This window comes from Elephantulus edwardii, unplaced genomic scaffold (genome assembly GCF_000299155.1).
Source record: "Elephantulus edwardii isolate Elephantulus edwardi_28Jun2011 unplaced genomic scaffold, EleEdw1.0 scaffold00243, whole genome shotgun sequence".
In the NCBI taxonomy this organism is placed as follows: domain Eukaryota; kingdom Metazoa; phylum Chordata; class Mammalia; order Macroscelidea; family Macroscelididae; genus Elephantulus; species Elephantulus edwardii.
Genome location: NW_006399993.1, coordinates 3,939,886 through 3,962,829, shown reverse-complemented (window position 1 = coordinate 3,962,829; position 22,944 = coordinate 3,939,886). Strand labels below are relative to the sequence as shown.

Below are 22,944 nucleotides of genomic sequence, written 5' to 3'. Positions count from 1 at the left end.
ACTGCTTTTCTGATCATTAACCTTAAAGCAGCATATAAATAGTGCATGTGTGTTGTCTGTACCTTTAAAAATTAGGACTAGTAACTTTTAAAGTAAATTACTAATTTGACCAACTCGGAAATCTATCTTGAGATAGAAATTAGTTCTAGACTTTCAGGAGGAACCAGTCCTTGGAGAGAGACATGATGCTGGAAAAAGCAGAAGGTCAGTGAAAGAAAGGAAGACCCTCAACAAGGTGGACTGATACAGGACCACATAATGGGCTTGAGCCCATGACAGAGATCCCAAGAATGGTGCAGAATAAAGTAAGGTCCTGTAAGGTCACTATGAGTCACAGTCTACTCAGTGGCACCTCACAAACAACACACAGTTCTAAGATAGATTTGTTATTTTGAGTACCTAGAAGGTTTTCAGAGAAAGTTAATTCTGTCTAGTTCTCCCTTTAACCATTCTGTACTTGTTGAAATAAAGGATGATATAAAATGTTTTGAAGAAATAACTGTAATATAAACACCAACAGGTTTTTTTGTTCTCAAATATAGATATTAAGCTAGGCCTTCTGAAAATTAAAGATGTGTCCTATTTATTCGCTATTTTGTTACAACAGGCAAAGATCCAGAGAAGTATTATTGAGCAAAGGAGCAGGGAAGCTTTTTCTGAGAAAAATCCAGAGTCGTAAGGTACCGTGTCTTGGAAGTCATGTAGCAGTTGTGGGTACCAATCTTAGATTTATACATTTACTCTTGGTCACTTTTTATTTTAAAAAAAAATTTAGAACACCAAACCATCTTTAGAGTGGGAGAGGGTGGGATGCGAAAACAAGTGAAGAAAAGTCTTCGGTTTCCACAATGTCTTGCAAACCATAGACTTTGGAGCCTTTTCCTAAAGGCCAGGAGGATTGTTCTCTGGGATAGCCCTGGGTGCGGACTCCATTTCCCAGAGTCCCTTAGTGCCCTAATGTATTCAGTGCTCAGAGTGCCTGTATGTGTGTGAGTGTGAGAGAATGTGTGCGTGTGTGTGTGTGTGTGTGTGTGTGTGTGCGCGCGCGCGCGCGCAAGTGTGTCTCTGTGTGTGTGTCTCTCCGAGTCCCTGGGAGAGTGGAGGCTCATTCACTGATTAGAGCCAGCGCTGAGAGGCAGCACTGCTCCTTCTCTCACACCAACCGAGTCTCTTGATCTGTACATGCAATCCCAGGCAGCTCGCGAACACAAACCCCGGGCCAGCCGCCTATTGCTGCTGCCGCCGCCGCCACCACCGCTACCGCCGCCGGCTCTGCGCACCCGGGACTTCTCATGCACTGCACTCCCCGCCTTCTTCCCTGTGTGTCCTGAAAAGTGCGACCGTTCTCCCCAGGAATTTACACGGCAAGTAAGGCGATCAGAAAGGGGTGTGGATGCCAGTGTGTAGACAGGAGGGATGGCTGCAGAGGGTAGCCAGGATTGCTCAGGAACCTGGCTAACTTTCCAAAGGGTCGGTTTCTTGGGGACTCAGCGGCTCCCCCCTAGCGGGACTAGGACCTGGGCTGGCGCGCCTTAGACCCTCGCCACAGAACCTCCCAGCACCGGTGTTCTGCGCATTCTGTGCGCTGCCTCGCTCAAACTTTCCGTCTTGAGTTTTCCTTAATGTGCTTTATTTGGGGGGGGGGGTGCGAGGGGGAGGGACCAGACGCAGAAATTGGAATAGTAAGGAGGGTGAGGGGACTGCAAAGGAAGGCAGCTGTATTTCTTTTCTCCATCTTTTCATAAACCCGATTCTCACTTTGTTTGGGTCGCCTTCTCGCAGGGCTCCCCAGTGTATCCCGGGGTGATTTCCGGCGGGGCCGAGGCCGCCTGGTGCTCAGTGGGGAGCCCGCAGTGGCGGGCGTGGAGGGGAAGGGGCAATCCGAATGGGAAAAGTCCGTAACCGCCCACACATAGCACATAACCAGCCCTGTGGGGTACCCCTGGGAAGACTGGGGAGCTCTGGGACCCCCGTGGTCGAGCTTACTTTTTCCTAGCGGGGGCGGATACATAGGGAGTGGAGGGAGGTGGGAGTGCAGTGGGGGCGCGGCGGCAGCCAGAAGGAGGCAGGTGCTGGCGTAGAGGTGGCAGGCTCCGAGTGCCCTCGGTAAACTCCCTCCTGCGCTCGGCTGCGCTGGCCTGGCCTTAGGACGGCCCGGCCCTTGGGGGGTCTCCCAGGATTTTCGGGGTCCGGGACTCCCTCTCCCAATGCTTCTGCAAAGCCCGGTGGGAGCATTAGCGGGTAGACCATGGCGCATGGCCCTTTTTTTGTCGTTTTCTTTTTCACCTTAGACCTGCCTTTAAAAACTAACAATTTCTCTTCCTCCGACTTGAGAACTAAACTTTTCCGCGAGGACGCCAGCGCTGCAATCCCGCAGCCGCCGCCTCCGCGCTCGTGTGCGCGGGCCGGGCGACCTCCCCAGCTGGGAGCCGGGCCCCGCCACCGTGCGCTGCAGCCCCTGGCCGCCCCCACTGTCCACCCCAGGCTTTTCAGGGCTCTGCCTGGGCGTTTCGCCTTTGTGCTTTGTAAGGGACAGCCTTTTCTTCCAGGGCAGAGCAAACTTGGGGAGGAGAGCTTCCGTGTGGCCCCTAGGACGGGGCCGCCCACGGCGGTGAGGCCACCCGAGGGATGCCCGCCCGTTACCTGCTACGAGAGCCCCCAGTAAGGGCTCGAGGCCCGGGTCCACCCCGGCCGGGATCCCCGAGCCTGCGAAGGCTCGGCTGCCCTGGAAGCAGGGGAAGGGCTTGTTCTTCCCGTTAAGAACTCGCAGCTTTGTGGGCCCTGACCTCGGCACTAACCGAGGGCGAGGGCCAGGCCCTGAGCTGGGCGTGCGTCGTACCAGTGGGTGCACCAGGCCCAGGGCGCTCGGGGCGCGGGCGCAGCCCTGAGGGGCCGGGCCGTCCAAGGTCTCCGGCCTGTGTGGCCTCCGCTCCCTTGGAGCTGCGGAAAGGAAAGGCTCAGGCGCTTTCTGCCCACGATGTCCACCAGCCACGTCTCGTCTTTCGGCTCCGCTGTGGACTCGGCTGGAGGGGCAAAGGGGGAGAGAAAAGAAAAATAAAGAGAAAGGGGGCGGGCAGTGAGAAAGCGCCGAGCCGGACCGCGAGGAGTAAGCAGAGCAGGCTGCGTCCGCGTCTGGCCAGCCTCCTCCTCTGCCCGTCTCGGGGGCTCTCCCCGCAAAGGGGAAACGCGTGGAGGTGAAAGGCAGAAAAAGTGTCCAGTAAAAGCGGCCGAGCTTCTTCTTTTCTGAGCCCTCCGGGCCGGCGGGAACCAGGCAAGAGTGGTGTGAGTTCCCTCGCCGCGCTCGGGGGGCGAGGCGGGGGAAGGCCAAGCCCAGAGTGGCGCAGTGCTGGCCACCGACGGGCCGGGTCGGGGCGCGGAGCGAGCAGGACACACACACCTGTTCCGCGAGCTGCTTGGGGTGCGGCTGGCCCGTGACCACGGCGCGGGCCGCAGAGCCCTCCCTCCACGTCTCAGGCCCGCAGTCCGGGCACCAGGAGGGTCGGGTGGTCTGGGCCAGCGCGTTGGCCAGAGAGCAGGAGCGGAGGAGCGTGGTGGCTGCCCGCTGGAGCGGTGGCGCGCGGCGGCAGGATCTGGTGACCCGCGGGGCGGGGCTGTAGGGCTTCCGAGGTTCCTGGACTTTGGGCGAAGATGGCAGGCCTGGCCGCGAACCGTGTCCCCTCACGTGTCTGCTTCTGCCGGGCTGGCGCTTTCGTTTTCCAAAGTTAACATGCAAATTGTTTCTTGCGGAGGTTTTTTGGAACTAAAGTATTCTTTGTGCAAAGGCTACCAAGACCTGGAAGGAGAGGTCAGGCCAAGAAATGGTAGGACTAGGCTCTGCTTTGGCCCCAAATTTATGTCGATCTCGCCTTCACAGTTCCTTCCCTCGTTTTCCCTAAAAGAGCTGGTTTCTCGGGCTGGCACCCTTACCAATGTGAGTTCTGCGCCTTCTCACTGAGCTGGCAGTGCTGCGGCCCCGCACCCTTAGAACCACCAGGTTGTCCCTTCCTCGCACCTCCTGGCCAAGCCAGGCTGCGTTCGAGTCCAGATCTGATACAGACATTCGGTCCCCCCTGAGCCACAGGAATCGGGCCTCAGGCCGGGTGCGTATTAGCCTTCTACTCCGTGACGCATAAGGTGGCAACATTTCTGCTAGAGCGGTGTTTCCAGATAACTCTAGGGCATTTGGGTGTGTGTGTGTGTGTGTGTGTGTGTGTGTGTGTGTGTGTGTGTGTGTGTAATTCTCTTCAAGCAAAGAAGTCTGTGAACTTTTACAAACAGGAAAAACAAAAAACAAAAACAACCCTCTTCCCTCGTTCTTCACCACCCTCCACTGCCCCGGCCCCATTTCCCCATTGTTCCTCGCTTTTTTAAGTTGGCTGTTAATTTTTTTTTTAAGTTTATTTATGCGAAGGACAAATAGCGTCTAATTTGTTCTCTTCATTTCCTGACTTTTGGAAACGGATCGGAGATCACAAAAATGTCACCTGTTGTAATAAGAAGAAGAGTGTGGCGTGTGCGTTTTAATTGGCAGCCGCGTGGTAGTTTGGTGGGCGCCCTGCGCTCGGCTTGGGGACGAGCGCGGTGCAGCTTTCTTTGTGACGGTCATTTGCAAGTGGCTGTGGCTCCCAGCTGCGGCAGCACCGCTTCCTCCAACGCTGATCCCAGGCGCAGGTCAGGAAGCTCAGAGCCGGGATGCGAAGAGGCACAGCCTGCAATGGGAAAGCGCCCACTCCCTGGGACTTACTCTCAGGCTTTCGGTTTTTCCTGAGTTGCTATCGCACTGGAGAGCCCCGAGCGCAGCACAATCAGCCCAGCCCCAGACATTTTTCACGTTCCAAACGCCGGGCTTCTTCGTTTCATTTGTCTTAGTTCTGGCATGTTTAACCACGCAATTAGTAATCTCACTAATTATTCAGTTAGCTGGCGTTTGGTAATCACTTTGGACCAAAGTCGGATGTGCAGATTTAACAAACAAACTCCCTCCCACACAGGCAGAACTCCACCAAACCCATCAAGTCAAGGATTTGAAATTTTAAAAACTCGATATTTGTTGGTCCCCTCCGTCCAACCTCACTGCCTGCCAGACAATTTATTTAGCTTTGTGAATTGATCCCTCCTCCTTGTTTAGTTAATTCAACAAAGACTTTTTGCAATCTGTTTGGAGTTTGTCTGATGCCGTGGAAAAGTAGCTGATGATTTATTTGGTTGCTTTTCGATTTCTGTCTTCAGCTCTTCTTTCTCCTCCTTTCAGCGAGGATGTCAGTTGTTATTACTTCCTATTGATCCCTTTGCAAAGTGAGAAGTGAACTAAAATTAATGTCAATTCCACTGCTCGGATCAATAGCTGGAGTTATTTTAATCTGGATTTGCACGAAGTGCTAAATTAAAAAAAATCAGCATAGAGGCAGAAAAGTAACAGTTACTTACTTTCCCTTTGCCCAGTTCTTTACAGTCACCCCAATGCTCCATCAAGCTGATTATCTTACAATCCATATTTTTTTAATTAAGAGGGTCAGTTAGTTTTCTTATTTTGGGTTCTGTGTTTAAACCCATGACATTTTGACATTGGGAGTGTATTAACTATAGATTTTCATAATGACTGTGGTCTGCTGAAGCCTCATCTATACATGTTGTTAATGTGAAGGGGGGGAGGAAAGAAAGAAAAGCGAAGCACCTCTTACAGGACCAACGCCCACACAGTGGCGTGAAAAGGATGTGGCCTGGAAAAATACTGTTGATTTATTTTCAGTATAATGAAGTTTTCAAATGAAATAACTAGGTTTGAGTGATTCACCGTGTTCTGCTGGAGTGTCCGGTGCTGTCGCCAGATTACTAATTTATGAAAGCCATTTAACATAATGAGGCGATCTAGGAAGTAAAAATAGAAATAGAATTCTCTAGGTGATGGTTATGAGGGGCAGAGAACACCCCCCCCCACCCCAGTGTGTTGTGTTTGCTCTGTTCTTCTTGTCTCCTGTGATAATGCTTGTTGATGGACAAGTCATTATTTCTCTTGTGACGTGCTGCTCAGAACCCTTGGAACAGACCTAGACCCACTTGCCGAGCTCACATGTTGCATGACCATTAATCTGACTAGAAAACAGCCAAGAACAAGATTCCCAGAGTTGTCAGGCTAACTGGCTGTCCTTGGCAGATCATTCCCTGCACTGCTATAACTTGACAGGAAAGTTATTTAAAATTTGGAAGAGAGAAAAATCCGTTAATGTGAGATACATAATCTGGTAATTTAGCAATGATGTCTATAAGGAAAGATGCCAAATGAGGAAGCAGTCTGATGGTGTCCACTCATCTCCCCAATTAATAATAGTCATTGACATGTCTGCTACAGGATGGAAGAAGGAAATACTCTCTTTGCACTGCATTAAAGCCAGGAGGATTATCTACAGTTTAGCTGAGGTTTCTTTATTTAAGAGAATACCAAAGATGCCCTATTACGTAGGTGGGGGCTTTTTGGGGTGGTGGCAGTGGTATATGGATACATTTTATTTCTGATTTGATACTCAATTTGAAGTTTATGGTTTGTAACAGATGGCGATTTTTGGATGCACTTTGAGTTTCATTAAGTTTCTATTAAGTGTATTTTTTGAAGCTAATAAGTTTTACTATTAATTTTATGCTATCCTGGCTTTTGATGTAGAACCCTTTCCCTCCATCCCCTCCCTTAAAATATTTTTTTTGAACAGAATTGGTGACTTTAAAAATGTGCAACCTAAATTCAAAAGAAGAATTGAAAGAAATCTCTCCAACTTTGTCCAGCGGGGCTTATTGGACAGCAGCTCTAAGCCCATGAGCAAAGCAAAATGAGTCAGAAATTTTGTTAACATTTTGTTCCAAATGTTAATGGCAAATTCAAAGGCAGTTTACAAATCTGTTTAAGAGTGAGTGCATTAGTAACTAAAATTACCGATCCGTTCTTTGCTGCCCCTGGAAGACAGACGCTTCTAGAGAGCATATGCCAGAGGCCCCCATTATGTTTTAAAATATTGTTGCAGACGCAAAACATTTTGTTGATGAAGGTTTTGTTTCTTTTCCAAAAAGAGACATAGAAAGCCCATGTGATTAGAGAGGGTATATGCACCAAAAGAATGTTGTTTCACAGAGCAGTTTTTTTCTGAAAGCAGTTGTAGATAATACCTGAAGATGTATGCTCAGGTATCAGCCAATGTGTGTGATACAATGTTCAACGTGTACCATCTACCATATACATATGTATGTGATCTAGATGTGCTTGATTTAGGGATTTTTCAGCATCAGGGCATTGTTAGTGAGGATGGAGAAACAATGAATATGTATGTGGAGATTATATAGGTAGAATTTGGTCTCTGTTTGAACCACAGGCCTACGCATGAGTGGTATATCCAGGTGGAAGCCCTTTAAAATATAGACACCACTACCCCCCACCAAATCTACTGAATGTCTTGGCCTTCCAAAGCTCATTTGCTCAGGGAATATTGTATTTGGAGGTTTTATTATTTTTTTTCTTTGCTGGGCTCAGGCGCATTTCACCCGGAACGTGTAGGGACCAAAGTCAGCTACGCGTACATCACAGTAAGTTGTCTATTGATTTTCTGAATGAAAATGGCTTGCTGCTGCTGCCCACTGCCTCCTAAAGCCTGTGGTGTCTCTTGCCCACGCATCTGTAAGCCAGAAGGATGGTGTTGCTATCACTTGGGGTTTCCCTTGTTTTCCTCTCCCTGACTGTCCTCCCCCCTCTTTTTTCTTTTCACTGTCTCTGCAGGTCTTAGAAGGGGATGATTCCCCAGTGATATTCCCTGCCCTGATTCAAGGTGCTGCTTGGCCTCCCTCCCAGGGAAGACTGTTTCTTGTCTGACTCCGGCCACAGAAAGAAACTCCGATGGACTTACACCGGGCAGCCTTCAAGATGGAGAATTCATCCTACCTTCCCAACCCTCTGGCATCCCCAGCACTGATGGTCCTGGCATCCACGGCTGAGGCTAGCCGCGATGCTTCCATCCCTTGTCAGCAGCCACGGCCCTTTGGTGTACCTGTCTCAGTAGACAAGGACGTGCACATCCCATTCACCAACGGCTCCTACACCTTTGCCTCTATGTACCACCGGCAAGGTGGGGTGCCAGGCACTTTTGCCAACCGTGATTTCCCCCCTTCTTTACTACACCTCCACCCTCAGTTTGCTCCCCCAAACCTAGATTGCACCCCAATTAGTATGCTGAATCATAGTGGCGTGGGGGCTTTCCGTCCCTTTGCTTCCACTGAGGACCGGGAGAGCTATCAGTCAGCCTTCACGCCGGCCAAGCGACTTAAGAACTGCCATGACACAGAGTCTCCCCACTTGCGCTTCTCAGATGCAGATGGCAAGGAATATGACTTTGGGACACAGCTGCCATCTAGCTCCCCCGGTTCACTTAAGGTTGACGACACAGGGAAGAAAATTTTTGCTGTCTCTGGCCTCATTTCTGATCGGGAAGCCTCATCTAGTCCAGAGGATCGAAATGACAGATGTAAGTACTGAGGTGCACGCCCTCCCCCGGTCCCAGTAAGCCCTGCCTTATGGGAGCAGCGTTCAACAGGTTGATGGCATTTTTCTTGCTCCCAGCCACAGGAAGGGCCAACTACTGCTTTCCTTTCAGCAGCTGTAGCGTGCTAACATTTATTTTTTTTCTCTCGTCAATGAGCATTGATATTTTTTGCAGGACATGTTTCTCGGAAGGTAGCCAGAGGCAAGTCAGCCTCAGTGCTGCCTTTCTTTCCACGGGTTTGGTTGGCTTATGCTCTGGGGACCCTTGGAGTAAAAAGGGTGCCCTGTATGTTGAGTGACTGTCGTTTTGTAGAGAGTGTGGGTTCCTAGAGCACTGAGTGTGGGTGTGATGAAGCAACTTATTTATCCCTCTTCTCTTTGCAGTTCTCTTTATGTTTCTCTGATCTTGACATTATTTTTTTAGCTTTTCCATTGTAACACATCAGGCCGACTCCACTTGATTTTATTTCCACGACTCTCAACCCTTGTCCACATCAGACTGTTTTTCAGAGAAGGACAAAGGTGTCGTCAATCATCATAAAGCATTTCAAACAGCTGTGTTTTTCTTGCAACTGCAAGGCTCAGAGTTCTCTTGGGAGAACAAGTTTGCTAGAGGTTTGTCCCAGGGCTAACTTTTAAGACTAGCCATGGCTGATCTGTGACTGCTCCATACTTGGTGCTCACAACTATTAATAATCTCTGCTTATGGAACAGCTTTTCTTGTGTTCTCCAAGGGCCTTGTTGGGTGTTGGTGTATCTATTAATAGTTACAACAAGTAAGCCTTCATAAGGGATGTGCAGAGACCAAGACTATTGCACTAGGCATTTCTTCCTCTAAGATAATCAGAAAATAATTGTGAAGCTTTTTGGGCTGTGGGTAGGCAGAAACATTTTCTTCAAGCCTGGTGAGAATTTATGAACTGAAGGTGTTTTCCTACCAACCTTTTGTTCTAAGACTTGCTTCATTTTTATTTTCTTAAGAAAACTACGTCTGAGGTTTGCTTTCCCCTCTTCTTTATTTTTGTGCTCCCGTCCTCTCCATAACCACCACCATGAGCACCATTTTCCCCCTTTCTCTTTATGATGCCGAGGAGAGTAATAGAGACATTGCAGCTCTCTCCCCTGTCGGCACTGCTTCCTCAGGCTGTCTCCTTGAATTAGGCACTGTGTTAACTTTCCTGCGCTAAAAGGCATCTGCCTAAACCCAGCGTACCTTTTCAATAAAAGTCATCATAAAATCAACCTGCCTTGTAAATCCATCGCTCTTTGGTTTTGAAATATGTTGCGAGTGTGTCTTTTATGTCACCGTCTGTAAGCCAGAGACCTCCCCACTTCAGGGAGAAGGCTGCTATCTGACGGCTGGTGTTGCTTGCTCGCTTTTGCTTTCGCTCCTCTCTTACCTTTTCACTCTCTGCACAGCCCACTTGTGTGTGTTATGAGCCTGCCTCTTGGAGAATCCTCCTGCACGTGTAGTGACCTTGCGTTGATCTGTTTTATTTTATTTTACTCTTCATTTGCCCACTGATGTGCAAGTAATCAAGGCTAACTGTAATCTGACCTCTGGTTAAAAACTGCCCTGGGTTAGGGTATGACAGGTTCTGTGCCCTCCCCCAGGCTGGGTTTTTTTCCTTGCAAATATAAACTGAAAATGAAATTCTGTCTAAACTCTTGTGCCATGAAATACCATCCAGAAATCAAGCAAGATTCCTTTCTTCCCACCTGGCAAATCCAGTTTGTTGCCATTTTCTACCTTTTTACCTGTGCCAGACTCCAGAGCAGGAGGAAGCTTGTTAGTCAAGTCAGAACTCATAGATGTGGATATCTATTCCCTCTGAGTGTCAAAGCCATAACTCTTCTGTTTGCCTGGTTTGCATTGTGTGGTGGTGCCATCCCCCATGGAGATGGATCCCTCACACAGGAATACGCCTGGGTGGAGAAAAATTAAATGAGTCTGTCTCCCAAAGTGAAATGGAATTCTGACCTTGAAATTAATGAGATCCTGATCAGAAGGGTGGGGAAACTTCTTTATTGCAAATTGTAGTTTTATCTACATTGGAGCCCTTTTCCCCCTCTTATTTGTTTGAAATATTCTTCCTTTTGTATTTTTTTGTGTTCTTCCCCCCCCCTTACACAACCATGAAACCTATAGAAACATCTGTAAGCATTGATGTTCGCACATGCATGTTATTATCTGCAGTTGTGTTCATCACTGATGTTTGACAAGAAACAAAGGTGCAAAGTGGAGATATCCAGTGGTAACCCTGGATTTGTGTTCCTTTCTCCTTTCTCTCCTTAGGCCATTTAGAGGCCTTCTCTTCAGGGTTGTCCTAGGTAGGATTTGTGCTTTTGATTTGGAGTTTTTGGAAACCTTTTTTTTCTGTAGAGAAGGGTGGGAGGGCCCTGTGACAAAAGTCTGCGGCAGCTTTCTTGGCTCCTGTCATATGCCGACGTGTGTCGGAATATTTATAGTCTGTTTTATGTAAATACATATTTAAGGGCCGTTAGAAGGCCTGATTATTCCCACTAGATGCCTTTCAGATCCTCGCTACAGAACCGTTTTGAAATAAGTAATATTTCTCAGATAATCGAGTGACAGTATTCAAGACTGCTTCCAAAGGGAGAGTTGAGGGGCAGATGGGGCAGTGAGGGGGAAAAGGAGGGGTGCAGAGAGACTAGAAAGAGTTCAAAAAGCAAAGTAATAGGATGCTTTTGCCTTGAATGCCAAAATTAACCATTTAGATTTGTTTTTCAGTCTATAGAGTTAATTTCTGATGTAGTTGATCTGTTTCTTCAGTTCTTGTTTATATATATATATATATAAATGATAGGTACCGCCCCCCCAAAAAAATGTTTCTGTTAAATACCATAAGTGTAAAAATCCTAAATAAGTATTTCACTTTTGGTATGTATATGTGTGTGTCCGCCACTTAAAAGTAGAAATTTTATGGCTGAGTTTTAGGTCATTGAAAAATCAGTTTTACAATGGAAACACTGACACAGTTTTTATTGTCACAGCCACCCCTGTGCACACACTGTGCCCATATGCAGATATACCCACATGTGTGAGCATTCGAAAGAGAGGCCTGCAGACATGGTGTAATGCATGAGTGTTCTTTCCTTAAATCTGGCTTCTAATTGACAGGATTGTGGATTTCCCTCACTATGATTAAAAAGACCTCTTTTTTAAAAAAATGAAAGCAATATATTTGGGTTTAGTATGATCTCTTCTAATGGATGATTCCAGTTTACTTGCTTCTTCTCCCATCTGGCATCACTGGTGATTCCTGAGGTAGGTGTTGGGTTTTATGATAAAAAAGAAGACTTTGCTCTACAGAACTGACTTATTTACCCAGGAAAATGGAAGGAGTGTTTTGTGAGAAGATGTTCATAGAGGATGCATAATTCCCCCAGGAAGGGGACTGAGGTAACTCCTGTTTATTGTCATCCCCTGAACCATTCTCCAAGACTCCTTGTCCAGGGAAATGATGTTAAAATTTATGGACCAATTACGAATAGTCCGCGTGTGTCTTCCATACAAAGTGTCTATGGATATGTTTCCCAGGGCTTTTAAAATAAACATTTCCTCATTAATGAAATTTTACAATGAAAAGGAAGATAAGTATTGTCTGCTGCCTTGTCTTAGCATCTATATATTTATTGCCCCCTTAGCTCTCTGAGCCTATTGTGTGTGTTTCCTGATAGTTTCCTTTTAGGCCACCCCCATGCCCAGATTCCTGTGTGGGTGACACAGTCCTTGGCCTCCCTACCAATCTATCCACTCAGCCCAAATTGGAGTTGGCTAGTATGTGTGCTCACAGGAGGGCTGGGAGGGACAGAACTGTGTGGGTAGAGCCTGCCTTCTTGCTCACCTCAGGGATGGCACCAGCCACTGACCTGAGGGGGGTTTTTTGCTTGCTGTTCAGGCAGATTCCCAGAGAGACGTAGCTCCTGGTTATTACACCTTGCTTTTATATTTGATGTATTTGAAAAGTCTTTCTAAGGTCCCAAATGCCCTGACTAGGAGATAGTGTTTAGTACTCTGAGATGTGTCTTTATAAAGGCATATGTCACCACAGACCCTGTGTCCTAAGAATCAGCTCACTGGACCTCCATAGGCTCTGGGCAGACTGAGACTGACAAGGCAGCAGTCATTGTGGGAGTGGCTGTGGAGGGTCCTTCCCTGGGGCTGTGGGACTGGAGTGAGCGCTGACTTTCGGGAGAATTACACCGCTGAGGGAGAACATGTGGGGCAGTCCCCATGTCACAGCATCAACCTCTGGATTCTAGCTGGAGCAGAAGAGCGCTGTGAACAGGATCAGCAAAATCGCTGACCAAAATGAGTTAGCTGGCCCCCCCTACTGCCTGTGCAGACCTGCCCTGATCCTCTGATTTCTCAGCTGCTCCCCAGGTTCTCCTGACGCCCCTGCCCTCCTCCCCCTCTCATCACAGGGGCAAGAACTCCTGTGATGTGTGTGGTTGTTTCTGGTTGTTCACTCCCAACGCAGTCAGAGAGACTCCTTTTCATGCTGCTGGGTTTAATTGTCTTGTTCGGATAAAGAAATGTTTGCACAGCTAAAGTGGGGCCGGGCTGGACGGGAGCGGTCCCTGATGGCTGCAGAGCCATCTGGCCCGGCTTGGCTTGGCTCAGCGCGCGGCTGGCCGGCGACGGGGCTGCGGGGCTGCGCTCGCGCCCGCGCCCTTCCCGCTCTCGCTGCGCGCGACGCCGCTCCGGTCGCCGGCTGCCTCCTCGCACGGCCGGAATGCCTAATCACCATGGTGAGAAAACGGACACTGCAGCCGTCCTCCCTCCTCGCCTCGCCTCGCGCCCTCCCTCCCATCAATTGTCATGCAGAAGTGATCCGGGCCGCCGCTTCCCCCCGGCCGCCAGCCAGCCCCTCGCCGCTCCGGGCAGAAGGGTGGCTGGTAATTGATCGTTTGGGGGAGGGGGCGCGGAGCGGCCGGAGGATGGTGGTCCGCAGAGTGGGCGCCGTTTTCTCACTTGGGAAAGAGCACCTCTCCCTCCAGTCTCTGCCACGGGGATGGCTTCCAAGTGGTTTTAGAAATGTTAGGTGACCTGAGCATCACGCAGCCGGACACAGAGGCTGCGGGAGAAGTTGGATGCAGCCTGAGGATCGGAAGCCCTGTGCCCGCTCTCCAGGCTCGCCCCTCTCACCTGCACCCCACCACTGCCCTGTGCCGCCGTGCCTTGTCCCCAAGCTGGGCCCTAGGAAGAAGAGAGTGGGGGGCCAGGAGCAAGGGGCCGGGGGAGTCAGAGTGATGGGGCGCAAACACGTGGAGCTGGGGAGATGGGGGGCGGAGGTGCAGATGCTTGGGCGGGGGCTCGGGGGTCACCACGCTGGCATGAGTTGGTGGGGAGAGGGAAGGAGTAGGGGGAGCCCAGACGTGCTCATGGGGAAGGATGGACGGGGACCCATCTGGATAGTTTTTCCTTGGTACTCGAGGCCTTGGAACACAAAACACCTTTCCCATTTTTCTCTTCTAATCTATGGAATGTCCTGGGCTGTACTCCCCAGGTCCAGAGGTTCATGCATCCACAGGCTTGCTGGTGCTCAGGAGAGGCGAGTTAGTCGCGGTGGCCTCTGATGGCCTGAGCCTGCACAGCGGGGCTCGTTGGGAGTCTGAGCAATTTCTGGAACTCTTCCCACGGGAAGTTTTCGGGGCTGCCTTCCGGTCAGCGGCCCCAGGTTGGTTATTTGGTGGTCCTTTTTTGTTTGAAAAGAAAAACATACACATTGTGTCCAAATAACAAAAAAGTTACCCTCCCTCCCCACCCCCTTTCCTCATTACGCAGGGAAGAGGAAACTGAAAATAGAATTATATTTTTATATTGCTTTTTCTTCTTTTTAACCCTTATTAACGACATCCATCTGGTTAATAAATAGCTGCCCACGTTGAAATGTATTCTTTGTAAGTGCTTGGGATTTGGAGTAACAATACATTTAATAGAATTATATTTTCTAATAGTTTTTATTTTTTTCATTCTCATTAACCACATCCGTCTGGTCATTAAATGTTCGAGAACACCTTGAAATGTTCTCTCTGTAAATGTTTGAGATTTGGAGTTATGATGCACTTTATTTTAAAATCCACATGGTTTTAACACCAAAAAGGACAACTTTTGAACATGAACATTTCTCTTCTCTTAGTTAAGAACATTTCCCAGGCCATTTTGTCCCTCTTACAGAGAAGTGAACTGCAGAACGTAAGGGTAATTTATTGATTGCTGCGTGGCACTTAAAACACCTTAAAATATTTTTTTAAAACGCCATTTTATTTGTGGTTTTTGTGATTGTGCAGTGTGTTTTTATCCTGTGTAACCTCAGAGTGTGTATAACAGGGTGAGAATTTGTAAGTACCTCTTTTTTCTATGGCAAGAAGAATTTTCTGCATAGAACAAACTTTAACTTATGTAGCTTCTCTCTTAAGGAACCTTTGTGACATAGTGGTTACATACTCACCTGCTCATAGACAGGACAGAGGTTCAAACTCCACCAGCTACTCTGTTAAAGAAAGATGTGGCAGTCTGCTGCCTTAGTAAAGATTAACTCACCACCATCTGGTCTGACTCATAGTGAGTTTTCCATGGTTTTTCTAGGCCATTGATCTTAACAAAAGGGGACTCCAGTGGAACTGCTGCAGGACTCAAACCCTTAAGACATGGGGCCTTGGTTAACAGCTCAAAAATGCTATGGACCTCTCTACCAGAGCTCTTTAGGAAAGATTACAGCCTTGGAAATCCTCTGTAGTAGCTCTGTTCTATAGCATGACTATGCGTCGGAATTGACTTGATGGTAACCAATAATATTCATGCCTTTTCAAAGAAAAATCCTGGACTGAGACTGTGGGGTTGATTGGACCTGGAGAGATGACAGACTGTGGAATCATTAAATATGGTAGATACTAAAGAAATCCAGTCCCCTCCTGCCAATAGACCTGCTGGAGGCATAGTCCGTACTGCAAACCTAAAGGCTTCTCATCTCTGGTAGTTTGAATCCTCCAGGAGCTTGCTGTTGTTTGGTGCCGTCAAGTTGAATATGACTCATAGTGACAGATTTGAATCCTGTCCTATCCGGTGTCATCCTCACCATCTTTGATACACTGGAGCACATTGTTGCAATCACCATGTCAATTCATCTCATTGGGGGAGTTTTCCTCTCTTTCGTTGACCCTCTACCTTTCCAGGCATGATAACCCTCTCCAAGGAATAGCGTCTCCTAGCATCATGTGAGAAATGAAGATGTCCAAAATGTCTCACATGTCCAAAATGTGAGAAATGAAGCTTTGCCATCCTTGCCTCCAAGGAGCACTTTGGCTACACCTTTCCCAAGACATCCTTTGGAATGATCATGAGCTCCATTTTTAAGACGAGAGTTCTACTCCGTTGCAGTTTACAGTCTCAGAAACCTGGTGGAAACTCACTGTGAGTTAGAACTGACTTGATGGCAGTGAGGAAAAACACACCCTTCCGCTTTATCGTTAATCTTTTTTTTTTCTTTCTGTGTTGTTGCCAACACCAAATGTTGCTTAAGTATTGCATACATTGATGGTGGGGATTATAATCAAGTTTTTACCTCAATTCCTCATTTGTTTGTTGCTCTTCAGCTTTGCGCTGAGCAGTGTAAGATTTTGTTATACCAACAATAGAGGTTAAAGGAAAGAATATCTTTATTCCTTGAAGTTTTGTAATGACAAAGGTAGATAATGGAGTTTTTAAAGAGTTATGTAAAATTGCCTCTTCTAATATAGCCTTTTTTTGTGGATTGTTCGGGGTACTAAGAAAACTCCCAACTTTTATGATTTAAAAATATTTACCAATATGATCATCTCCTAGCTCTCTAGAAGCCTGAGATTGTTTTCTTCCCAAATGTCTTTCCCCACAGTGTCACAACCCTAATCATGGAGTCCTCAAATATGGATCTTCTTTTGGTGTGTATTTTAGAAAGTTCCCACCCAGGTCCTGGTTAACCCTGGGAGCAGATAAGTGATGTGGGGTTTTGTAGATATAAGTAACCATCTAGCAGTTCAGACATTTGACGGCGGTCAGTTTTCTCAATGGAATGTCTTCTGACTGAAGATGAGGAAGCAAGAGCTGTGTTTTTCAGGGGAGACGTGGTTCTGTGTCTAGTGCATTCTGTTAGACAGATAGGGAGATTTAGCGAAGTCCAGAACTGCACGTGTGTAGAAGGAACCTCTTTGGTCAGTCTCATGAGAAATCAAGCTCAGTAAGCCAGAGTGTGACTCCCCAGACGAGTTGTCTTTTTCTACAGAAACTCATTTGCTGGCTGAGACTTATGGCTTTGCATCCATCTTAAAGCAGCGGAGACCGTCAGAAAGCTGGAGGGAGGGGGCAGGGGCCAGCCCTGGAGAGATCTTTGCTTTATCTTCAGGTGTATGATTCCCATGTAAGTACCAGCTAATCCTGCATTGCTCTCATTTGACCTTGCTTTTTGGGATTTAACTTAAACCAAGCCAGAGTGACCTAGCATAATAAACAACCTGTTAAAGGAATAAAAACTATTTTTGCTCCTTTGATTCACATCTTGAAGATTTTTTTTTTCAGATCAAAGGTGTGAGGGAATATAGTATAGCAGTTACAAGTTAAGGTCTGGAGTTACCATTTACTTGCTCTGTAATTCTGAACAAGTTATTTAATTTCTTGACCTGAGTAAGATCTTCCCTGTTAAATTGGAATTACCAAACCTTCAAAGATTTTTGTGAGGGACTGAATGAGATAAATACATATGTGGTGCTTAGACTAGATCTTAACACATATTCAGTGTTCATTACCCCAAACAAGACTAAACCCGCTGTCACTGAGTCAACTCTGATGCACAGAGACTGTAGGACAGAGTACTGCTGCCCCGTGAGCTTTCTGAGGCTATAAATCTTGGTGGATGGTGACTGCCATGTCTTTCTCCCACAGAGCGACTGATAAGTTCAAAGCACTGACCTTTTGGTTAGCAGTGAATGCTTTAACCACTGTGCAATCAGTTCTCCCAGTGCTCAAGAAATGATTAGTATGAGGACATTCTGCTAGTATAATTATTATTATTAAAAGCCTTGATATAGCCAAACACATAATCATTCAAAACTAGCCTGTATGTGGGACCCATTCACACACATTCATGCATCATGGTGATATAGAAAGAGGAAAAGAGAAAGGCTCAAAAGCCCTTCCCTGTGATGTCCAGCAGCCATCCCTCCTTTATTGTCCACTCATCAACATTAGCCCTGATGTCTCTCTGACCTCTTTCTCCCATAGTGTTTTCCAGATACAAAGTAATAGCACAGTTAGAGAAACCGAGTCTCTGAGTGAGGAAGGGACCTGGTGAAGGTTAGTTACAAAGGCAATGGCCCAAGGTAGAGAATTAAAACCTCATGATCGTTTCTTATTCTGGAATATTCTTTTATCAGTTATTGTCTGAAATACTATGTATTAGAATCTGTTAGTAGTATGATATATAGATATATATGAATGATGAGATTTGCTGTAATGGTGTTTGACTAATATAGAACTCAAAAACCCAGAGTTTCTCATATGTTCCTTAGATTTTAAGTTATACAGACACTTTTACCCTCTTGCTTATATGAGACAAATCTGTGAACCTTCCGCCATCTGTGTGTGTCACTGTCCCCCAGCATGATGGATTGTCCCTGCTTGGCGGAGGCTTAGAACAGGGCTTGACGGGGCCTTGTAGGTCAGGAGAGAAATACAGCAGCAGGCCTGAGATGGGCTGGGAGGGGCTGTTGGGGAGGGATTAGCCTGGGGGTGGTGGGCAGGGTTGGACAGGGACAGGCCTCTTGCATAGTGTCTGTGTGCATTCTCCTAGGAGTAAAAGCAGGCTGTCCATTACCCAGAATGTACACATAAACTCAGTGTTGTTCTCTTTGTAGAAGGAGAGTCCTATGGGGCTTGGGAATACAGGGAATGTCTCTGCATGTCTGTGGGGAAGATGAGGGGTGGGAGAGTGGGGATGAGACTGAACCTTTTGCTTGAGGACTTTGGATTTGGCTCTGATATTTAAAGATAGTGCTCATATTTGAAAAGTTTCACTGCTAAGGATATAGCAGTAATAGCTATTGGTGACCAATGGTCTGATACCTCAAAACTCATTAATTTCTTTTTTGCATCATGTAAGGAAAGGGGTTCAGCTCACAGTTTAGGGTAAAATTTCTCTGAAAAACATCAAGAAACTTTTTTCTCCACAGTTCCAGTTCTTCCTACTTAGAAATACAGAACTATATGTTGTTGTTGTGTACTGTTGAGTCGGAACTAACTCATAGCTGACCCTCTAATGGATTTTCAGAGGCAGTAAATTACATGGGAGGAGAGTGTTTATCTTTCTCTCATGGAGCAGGTGATGAATTTGAACCGTGTGCCTTTAAGTTGGTAGTGCAACTCCTTACCAATAAGCCACTTAGAGCTTCCTAGAAGTATATGAGAGATTAAAATAAAAAAACAACAACGAAAGAAAAGCAAACCAGAAAACCTCCTCATTGCCAATGAATCAGATCCAATTTGTTGCTGACCCTCTGTTAGTTTTCCAAAGCTGTATGTAAACTGCTGCGGAGGCGACTGCACATCTTTCTCCCACTGAGCCACTGTTAGCACAGCTCCTTACAGACTACACTATACCACCAGAGCTCCCTGTATAAGAGGGAGGAGGGGACGTACTGGACGTTCTTCATTTTCAGTTTTTATAGACGGGAGGAAAGTCTGGGGATTTAGACTCAAATGCCAAAATCATGGCTAAAGGGTTTCCAGAAAAGGAAAGTGTGTGCTCTAAGAGGCAGATAGAGAAGTAGAGGCAGTAACACATTCAAGGAGACGTAATCAGCAGGGCTGCAGTTAGAACCTAGGCTTCAGCTTCCTTCCTGAGCTGTAAAATTAAAAAAAAAAAATCCTTAGAACAACAGAAGTCTGGACGCTAGGGCTTCCTTCCTGACAAGCCAACCTGGTGGGGCTTCATTCAGACTGAGCAGCAGTCAAGGCTGATTTACAAGTAAAGAGAACCCAGACATGTGAGCTTAACCCTTTCCTAACCACATAGATGTTTTGGTGCAAATCCTTTTTCCTACTTCTTCTCATGGTGTGGTATCTTTTGTTGAAGTTTGCTCTGTAGTTAAAGAATGCACCTGATGCTGAAGTGCACAGTGCCCTCTTCCTGTCAGACACAGACAGAAAAACTGTATCTGGGGACCATACCATCAAGTGTATCTATGATAGAGCTTGTGGCGTGTCATCATTCTGGTTCACAGGCTCTGGGTGATGCTGTGTTGACTTTGTAACATTGCATTCCTTTTTGACAATGGGAAGTGCTTCCTGGAGCTTGTATTGAGATGATCTTGTAAATATCAGTTTTACTTCTAAGATTCTGGCACTGCAGAAGTAGTCTTATTTCATATTAGGTGTTTATCCGTGGCATTTTGTGTGTGTGTGTGTGTGTGTGTGTGTGTGTGTGTGTGTGTACCATTAGAATCAGATCTGACTGGTATAGGAGGAGATTGCCCCTCCTTCTCCAGCAGAGTATCTGGTGGATTTGAACCAAGTGCCTTCAGGATTGCAGTGCAGCTTCTTATCACTATGCCACCAGAGCTCCATAATGGCTTTTTTTTTAAGAATAAAATTCAGACAGAATGTATGAGGCACAGTTCAGTTGCCATCATTGTTAGAGATTATAATGCACACATTAATTTACTTGATCATTCAACCACTATTTGCTGAATACCCACATTATGTCAAGGCATTATGCTAGGTGCTGGGGACACAGTGACGAACAAGAGAGATCATAATCTCTACCTTAATGGAGTTCAAAATTTAGTAAGCAAGTGTTTATAGAGAAGTGCTGTACTGGGGGAAGTAGATAATACCATGGGATTAGAGTAAGAGCACCTGAAAAAATTGCATTGCCAATGAAAATGTACTCGGTTCAATTCTATGAGCTGCTTCTTGGAGAAAGATAAGCAGTCTCCTCCCATGAGATTCACTGCCTCTGAAAACCTGCTGTAGGGTCAACTATGGATCAGTTCTGACTTGACAGTTATTGTTGTGTTACGTGCCATCAAGTTGCCTGAGACTCATAGTGACCCCTATGTACAACAACCCTAAACCCTGCTCTATCCTGTGCCAATCTTACTGTCTCTGATACACGTACCTCCATAACCCCAGTCACTGAATCAACCCTTCTCTTGTGCTGTCCCTCCACCCTCCCAAGCATGACGTCCCTTTCCAAAGACTGATCCCACCTTGCAACATGTCTAAAATATGTCAGACTAAGCTTCAGAATCCTTGCCTCCAAGGAGCAGCCTGACTTCACCTTCTCCAGGATGAACTTGTTTGTTCTTCTAGCAGTCCATGGTATATTCAATATTCTTCTCCAGCACCACAGCTCAAAGGCATCAATTCTCTTTCTATTATCCTAGTCATTGTCCAGCCTTCTGATGCATAGCAAGTGATTGCAAAGACCATGGCCTGTATCAGGCACATCTTAGTCTCCAGACTGGCATCGTTGCTCTTCAGTACTTTGGCTCGGTCTCTGACAGCAGATTTTCCTTATGTAATTCGTCTTTTAATTTCCTGGCTACCGGTACCAAGAGTGTTGATTGTAGAGCCAAGCATTATTCAATAATAACAATCTTATCTAAGAAAGTGCAACCAGGCTGCTCCTTGAAGGCAAGGAGGGTGAAAGTGTGTCTCCCATGCTTTGGGCATGTTTTTAGAAAAGGCCAGTTCGTGGAAAAGGACATTGTGCAGGAAAGATATAACATCAGCATAAGGGAATAAGACTCTCAACAAGATGAATTGACAGAGTGACTGCAGCAGTGAGCTTAAATATATAAGAAATTATGAGAATGACACAAGAGAGGGCAGGGCTCAGATCTATTGTTCATAGGGTTGCTATGAGTAGTAGTGGACTCAATGGCAACAACAACAATACGCCATCCAGTCTGAATGAACTCATAACTGATCCTCTAATGGGTTCTCATTACCGTAAATTGCAAAGAAAGACATTGCCCATCCTTCTTCTGCAGAGCAGCGTGTATATCGGGACTACCTGCCTTTGGGTTTGCTTGATAAGTCTTTACCCACTAGACCACCGAACTGGGTGTTTTATATGTCTATTGTCGTATATGTAAAAGCAAAGTAGCACCTTATGTATCTTGACATATGTATATTATATTTAAATAAATAGTAAATAATAATAATAATAATAAAAAACAATCTTATCTAAGAGTAAGGGATAGCTTTCTGGAGAAAGTGACCTTTAAGTTCATATAAAAATTAGAAAAACAAAATAAAAATTCCCAAACCCACTCCCATGGAGTTGATTATAATTCATGGTAACCCTTTAGGACAGAGCATAATTTCCCCATAGGGTTTCCAAGGTCATAAATCTTTATAGACGCAAACTGCCTCATCTTTTTCCCTTAAAGCAGCTAGTGGATTCGAACCCTGGACCTTTTTTCTTTTTGGCTAGCAACCTAATGCCTTAACCACAGTGCCACCAGTTGTTGTTGTTGTTGTTGTTGTTGTTGTTGTTGTTAAGTGCCGTAGAGTCGCAGGCGACTCATAGCGACGCTATGAAGGAGAGTCCTTGATGCTTGGGTGTCTTTCATTGTCTCTCCAGGTTCATAGGGTTTCCAAGGCAAGCTATTACAGAAGTGGATGCCACTCCTCCTTCCAAGCGTGTTTTAATCGGGGAGCTCCACCCACTCTCTATCCGCATTGGGTAACCAGCCATTAATGCTTTGACACACCAGTGTCATGGTGTTCAGCCTCACAGCAACCAAAAGTGAAGGCGGTACGGCAACTTGTACACCAGAGCTCTACGACCTAGAGGAATGTCTGAACAAAAACAATGAAAGACTGGTCCGAGGGCAGCGGATTAAAAGTCACCCACCTTTGTCTTGGTAGCATTGCCTTCTGCCCACTGGGCCAGCTGATCTCTCTATGTTGATATTAGTGTTGTTAAGTGCCGTCCAGTCGTAGGCGGCTCATAGGGACCCTATGAAGGAGAGTCCTCAATGCTAGTGCCACCAGAGAGAGCTCCTTGAAAATCAAGGAGTTACTTATTCAGTGGGATAATTGTGACAGCTTGCTTTTGTGAATGAAATATATTCTCTGAGAGTGGAAGAAAGGAGTCTAGAGCTGCTCAGTATTGCTCAGGATAAAATGAGAATGACTTTTCTCCCTGTCAAGGCTTAAGACCTGACCTCATGTCTCTTAGAACTCCATCTTAGAATGAGGCATTCTTTTTTTTTCCAGTTGCACCTCTGCTTTAATACCTTAAAAGATCATTCTACCAGTGTTAGTATAATAAATGAAAGATTATATGTAAAAACTGTTTTAAATATTCATTAAATAGATCAGTGTATTTTTATTTGTTTGTTTTTTATGAATTTCA

At 46.3% G+C, this 22,944-nt stretch overlaps 1 protein-coding gene across 2 annotated transcripts in view; it reads left to right on the top strand.

Moving 5' to 3' along the window:
- The first annotated feature begins 1,107 nt into the window (after window positions 1–1,107).
- The window catches only part of RNF220 (ring finger protein 220), a 359,333-nt gene continuing 337,496 nt past the window's right edge, over window positions 1,108–22,944 (top strand). The window contains exons 1-2 of one of the 2 annotated variants that reach the window (XM_006899006.1): window positions 1,108–1,364; window positions 7,760–8,501. In XM_006899006.1, coding sequence (XP_006899068.1) covers window positions 7,877–8,501 — 625 coding nt within the window. In that variant the 5' untranslated portion in view covers window positions 1,108–1,364; window positions 7,760–7,876. Of the gene's footprint in view, window positions 1,369–7,759; window positions 8,502–22,944 lie in introns of both variants that reach the window. The other variant, XM_006899007.1, reaches the window with a different exon arrangement.